This window comes from Lactuca virosa, chromosome 2 (assembly GCF_052849685.1).
Source record: "Lactuca virosa cultivar CGN04683 chromosome 2, Lactuca_virosa_CGN04683_v6, whole genome shotgun sequence".
In the NCBI taxonomy this organism is placed as follows: Eukaryota; Viridiplantae; Streptophyta; class Magnoliopsida; order Asterales; family Asteraceae; genus Lactuca; species Lactuca virosa.
Genome location: NC_136427.1, coordinates 168,712,121 through 168,718,657, shown reverse-complemented (window position 1 = coordinate 168,718,657; position 6,537 = coordinate 168,712,121). Strand labels below are relative to the sequence as shown.

General features: G+C 36.7%; 1 protein-coding gene across 1 annotated transcript; it reads right to left on the bottom strand.

The window, feature by feature from the left end:
* Window positions 1-5,037: 5,037 nt before the first annotated feature.
* LOC145157958 (putative mitochondrial protein AtMg00300) lies at window positions 5,038-5,358 on the bottom strand. The gene has a single exon (XM_079076929.1). The coding sequence runs from the start codon at window positions 5,356-5,358 to the stop codon at window positions 5,038-5,040; it is 321 nt and encodes a 106-aa protein (XP_078933055.1).
* Between the last annotated feature and the right edge of the window lie 1,179 nt (window positions 5,359-6,537).

The window sequence follows — 6,537 nt, the reverse complement described above, 5'->3', positions numbered from 1 at the left end:
CTTAATGATACTATTAGCATGTCTCAATTTAAGTCTGAGGAGAGGAGGCTTAAGATAGAAAAGTTGGAGTTAGAGTGAAGAATATCTAAAGATGATGTTTGCATTAGAAATTCTAATAATAAACTTTTGATGAAACAACAAAACATTTTCTGTGCTATCGCGAAAAGATTATATAGACTTATCACTCTATTGTATTTGAATTATGAAATTGCAACAGAAGTTCATAAGTAAATGCTTCCTTTCTTAAAATTTAAAGAAGAGGAAATTGATTATCATTGTTATGAATGTGAATCCTAAATCACATGTGATGAATCTTTAGGTGATGCCTATAGAGTTGGTCTAGAAAAGGTTGAAGAATTTTTGAAATCTAAAAATATAAAGGAAATGATGAAAATTGTGATAACTGATGAATGTAAACAACAAATCAAAAAGAATTTAAATGAAAAATAGAAATTGTTGTGTAAAAGGTTAAAATCAAAAGAATATCATGAGGGTATAATAGATTCGAATTTTGATGAAAGTGTGATGAGTGAAATCTCTGTTGAGGATGAAGTTGATTGTTCTATGTTTGAGAAACAGTTGAAAAACCAAAACGGAACTAGATATTTGAAGACTCGATTGAATTTGAATGATTTATTCATAATATAAGCATTTGAAAATTTGAAAGGAAAGATTGTTGTCTTTCCAAAAGTCCAATGTACACCAAATAAAGTGTTTGTTACCAAAGGACTTGACAAATCAGATACGAATGACTTGACATCCATAGTTAAGACTAATAATGAAGTTCCAAGTGAAAATAATTTTTGGTCCAAACCTATAGACAATAATCATGAAACCATATGTCTTTTTGAAGAAACTTCATTGCGGGTGAAGAGTAGATACATATATGAACCATTGAATGAAACATCTGGTGAACAAGTTGTTGAAGAAAGTTCTAAAATCAAGATGAGATCGTTGCTTCAAAGGATAGTTTTGAATCAAAATATGTGAAAGGAAAATAAAAAACAAATGAAAAGCAAATAAATGAAGAAAGGAAAGAAAAGCTAGACTCAACAAGTTGATGAAAGAAAGAAGGAAATTTTGGAAACAAAAGAATAGATTTATGAATCATGTTAAAACTCAAGATGGTGGTCATACTTGTTCTTGTTCATCATATCATGTTCAAAATTAAAAGTATAACAAACCATTAAGGTCTCATAATCAGAAAAATTATTTACATAAAGTTGTAAATGCAAAACCTAATTTTAGTCCAAATTCTTCTTTGAACAAATCAAACAAAAATATTGAGAAACCAAGTTCTTTAAAGAATTAGGATTCAAAATATATTTTTGATCAAGAAAAAGCTATTTCAAATAAAGATTTTATTTTGAAGGAAATTGAAGCAAAGCAAAAGAAAAAGTAAAGGGCATTTTTTAAAAACATGATTCGAAAAGAAAAATCGTTCATGGAACACAAAAATTCCATTTGTTAAGATATATATTTGTTACAATAAGACTAAAGTTTTAAAAAGGTGCAAAATGTGAATAATGTTTCTGCTATGAAATCATTTGCACCTTGCTCCCGATTTCAACTTAAGGAGAGAAAAGAAAGGAAATGGGTGGAAGTGAGAGGAAAGTAAGAGAAATTGGTGCTCCCGATTTTCATTAAAGGAAGGAAGTGGAAGGATCATTTTCCCTCCTAACTTTCCTTTCGATTTGGAAGGATTTGAAAATAAAGAACAAAATGTTTAACTTTCCTTCCATTTCTCTCAAACTCGGGAGCACAAAAGACAAATTTCTTTTCCTTTCTTTTCTCTTCTTTCCTCTCATTACTTTCTTTTCTCTTCTCTTCTTTTCTTTGCTACAACTAGGGAGCGGGGTGTTGGGGATGATAAGACCAAGATTTTTCCCATTGCAAATTCAAAATCTGACTTCTCACCAGGGCCGAAGATGGTTTAGGTTCCTAAACTGACCTAATTGTGTAGGTGATTCATGACGATCAGTATGATTCTAAATGATATATCGATAGTGGTTACTTTTGTCATATAACTGGAAGAAAATTGCAATTGAGAAAATTTAGAAGCTTGAAGGATGCAAGAATAGAGGATTATAGGAATAATGCAAAAGGAGAAATAAAAGGTTATGACATAATCTAATAAGTATTTCTCAACTTGTTATAGGTACGAGATTAAAAGTATCATTTGATGTGGATGGTTCTGAATACTCAAAAGGAAACTTAAAAAAGTGTTTTTATATTAAAAAGGAAACAGTGAAATGTATCCATTAGATATGATGCCTATAGAAGGAAATCCATCAGTTTGTTCACTTGAAAAAGATCATTCGGATGATAGTTGGTTGTGGCTAGGAGGCTTTTGCATTTTAATTTCAAAATATCAATAAACTTGTTACAGGTGATTTAGAGCGAGGACTTTCGCTTCTCAAATTTGAATAAAGATCATTTATGTGTTACATGCGAACTTGGGAAGCAAAGTCGCAAAAGTCATTCATCCATTATGAATATTGTTAGGAAGTAAAGCGGGTAACTAGCAAAACTATAAGCACACAAGACACAATATTTACATGGTTCGGTCAAGGTGACCTACGACCACAAGCAGGAAGGGAGTATTATTTATTTCATAGCTCTCAAACAGAGGTTACAAGTATAATTACACAGAGATTCATCTAGCACTATAGAATTTAAGATACAAGACACTTCAAATGACTCTGCATGCATCCCTATTTATACTTGAGGGATCAAACCTAAAACCCTAATGGGCAAAGCCCCTTGGTCCATATGTCCATGAATTGTGACAACCAATTATATTCCGTCATGCAACAACTTCTAGACCATTCTTCCATGTCATACAGCCCACGAGCATCAACAATACACATGATGGAGCACCTTGTGTCGTAGTGGAACATCATGATGTACAATTGACACATCATGAACACTAATGGCCCAACATCCATCATGGTGGCACAACATGGTGTATTCATTAAGAAATACCAACTTATGAGCATCCTTAAACGATCTTGAGCATCATAGATGACTTCATAGAATACTTGGATCATCAGGGATATCATAGCTCATCAAGGAACCAAAATGACCCATCTTGCACCATGATGGCACAACATGTGCAAGGATAGCACATAAGGCATCAAGAGTGGCGCAAGAACTTATAGGTTGGAACAACATCACCATCTTGGCGCAACAAGGACCATATTGGCACAACAAGAACCTACTTGGCGTAACAAGAACCTACTTTCCACAATAAGTCTTCTTCATAGCGCAAGAGGGACTCTCCATGGCGCAAGAGGGAGAAGGAATGACTTGGCACAACATCATCCTTCTTGGCCCAACTCTTTATCAGATGGCGCAACAAGGTCCTCTTGTTGCTCCATATCACACCTAAGTGCTCCAAACCTCTTCTAGGTGCTCGAACCCCTTGTTTATATGATCCCTTCCTTTGTTAGACAATCCATAACCTTCTTAGATGATCTGTTCCTTTGTCACATGCTTCATGAATCCCAAGTACTCCATTTATTTCAATATGCTCCAAATGCTCCATGAGCGTGATCCAAATGCTCCATGAGAATGCTCTAAATGCTCAAGTCATATTTAACAATCTCCACATTGACTTGAGCATCCTCTGAACTCCACCTCAAAAAAGAACTCCCTCTCCCTTCCTGCTATCAAGCCCCGAAGGGGCTTAACTCTTGCAAACATCAACCAAATCCAAGAAAATCTTGAACTTCTCTTAGGGCAACGTCCTTGTCACCATTTCTTCTAGATTCTCCTAGGCACCTGACTTTTGAATGCATAACCTGTCATAGAACATGATAGGTTTCTCCTCCTTTAAAAGAACACTATGAACAAGACCAACCACAATGATCTTCTTATCTCCAGATCACTTTCATGGTCCAAGTCTATCAATCAAACCAAGCCTATATGTCGCGCATTTGCACCATACACCAGAAAAACATCAAAAGTTCCCTTCAAGTGTCGCAATATCTACTTGACCACTTCCAAATGAGCTTTCCACCGATTTCATCGAACTGCCAAAGAAGTAACAAGACATTTGGACTGATCACGATAGAACCACCGTACGACTTTCTCAATGAATTGAGAAATGTATAACTATCCCGCTCTTCTATCACTCTGAATCTCCATCCTTGTTATCTTCTTTTTAGCTCCTAAATCATTAATCACAAGCTCATTCTCCAGAAGCTTCTTCAATTTGTCTTTCCTGACATCAGCATCACTAAACACTTATTCCCTAGGTTGAACAAGGGATTCCTTATCCCTATGTTGTTCCATGCCACCCTTTTGTTCCTCATTTATCAAAAAGTTATGTGGAGCTTCTGTTTCAAACTCCACCTTCTGGCTAGCATCCTGATCGTTCCCTGCAACACTTGTATTACCTCCTCTCTGGTTACACATAGCAGATTCAAAGGTCAGATCTATGCTAATAATGGATTTTGCAGTTTGTTCTTCTCTACACCACAGACGATGACCTTTCCTTCCAGATGCATATCCTAGAAATATGCACTTCATTTACCTGCACTCCAGTTTACCATCATTCACACGAGCATAAGTAGAGCATCAAAACACTCGTAAAACAATGTTCTTAGAGGGTTTCCCAAACCAGACATCTTGAAGAGTCTTACAATCAGTTGCAGATGATGGGGATCTATTTTATAGATAGCAAGAAGTGTTGACTGCTTTCGCCTATAATTGCTTCGATTAATCAACAGATAATCGCATGCACTGAGCATGCTCCACTAGTGTTTGGTTCATCTATTCTGCCACTACGCTTTGTTGTGGTGTTCGTCGTACAGTGTGGTGCCTCACAGTACCTTATGTTTTGTAGAAGTTGTCAAACTAAGCCTTGCCGAACTCCAACCCATTTTCTATTCTGAGTGACCTGACATGGTTCCCGGTCTGTTTCTCAACCATTGTCTTCTCTTCCTTGAACCTTCGAAACACTTCGTCTTCATCCTTTGCCTTCAGAAAATACACCCTATTCTTCCTTAAGTAATCTTCAACAAAAATCATAAATTATTGACATCCACCATGAGACTTCATAATAGAGGGACCCCATAGATCTGAGTGAACACACTCAAGAATCTCCTTGCTTGAGTGTTGAACCGAACTAAACTTCACCCGACTTTGTATCTCTTGAGCACAAGCTTCACCAGGTTCAACTTTTCTAGTTGCATCTCCACCAAATAACTCCTTCTTGCTTAAATGTCCTAACTTATGATACCACAAATTTATTTCATCATCGTACTGTTCCATGGAGTGGGATATAGTCACCGTTACCCGAATCGTACAGCCATACGGAATATAAACCCCATGACGATTCATCCTTCCCTTCATGACTACAAGAGAACCTTTGGAGAATCTTTACCAGTCCCCATCTCCCGAATATTTCAATCGCTCCTTCGCGAAAGTGCCAAGATAAATCAAATTCATTCGAAGTTCAGGAACGAACCAACAATCGAGTTTCCTGACCATACCATTATGCATCTTGATCTTCACCGTGCCACTACCCTTGATACTACTCACCCAATCATCACTCGTCTTGATTGTGCCATTCCACTCTTTAAAGGAGTCAAACCGGTCGCGACTACATGTCATATGATAGAATGCTCCAGAGTCTAAGACCTAAGCATCAACAGAACTAGATGTATGTACTGTCAAAACTTCACCATCATCCCTTTCATCAAAATTTCATTAACCATAGTAGCATTGTTGTTGCTTGGTCCAACACCATTATTCCCTTTCTTTAGCAATGGACAATCTCTTCTGAAGTCCCCCTTTTCCTTGTAGTTATAACATTTGATGTTGGCTTTAGATTTGGATCTTGACTTCCCTTTGTTACCTTCACCTCTATCTGATGTTCTTCCTCTGCCTGCAAACAAATTAGAACTGAAACTTCTTATCCAACTTAAACTTTTCTTTTCAGTTCCGTGGACATCAAAGAATCCTTCACATCATTCACAATGATCATTTTTTTACCATAAAACACGGTAACAACAAAATTCTTATAAGAATTGCGTAGTGAGCATAAGTGGATAAGTGCTTGATCTTCATCTTCAATCTTTACGTTCACTCCTTGTAGGTCCAAAATGATCATATTGAAGTTGTCTAGATGATCTTTCACTTGGGTACTTTCAAACATTCTGAGAGTGTACAACCTTTGCTTCTGATACAACCTGTTCGTCAGTGAGTTGTTCTGGTACTTGTCACAAAGTTTATCCCAGAGCCCAGAAGCAGTTGCTTGATCCACGACCTCCTTCAGTACTTCATCTGTTAAGCTTAATAGAATAACGCTATGCACTCTTTCAAGAATATCCACCTTCCTTTCAGCCGCCATGTCTTTAGGCAGCGTTGCCTCTCCTTCCAATGCCACTACACATCCTTGTTGAACTAGAAAAGCCTTCATCTTCACCTACCAAAATATGAAGTCATTTGAACCAGTGAAATTTTCCAAATCAAACGTGTGAGTAGACATCTTCAATCTCAGGAATACAAACCACAACTCGGATACCATTT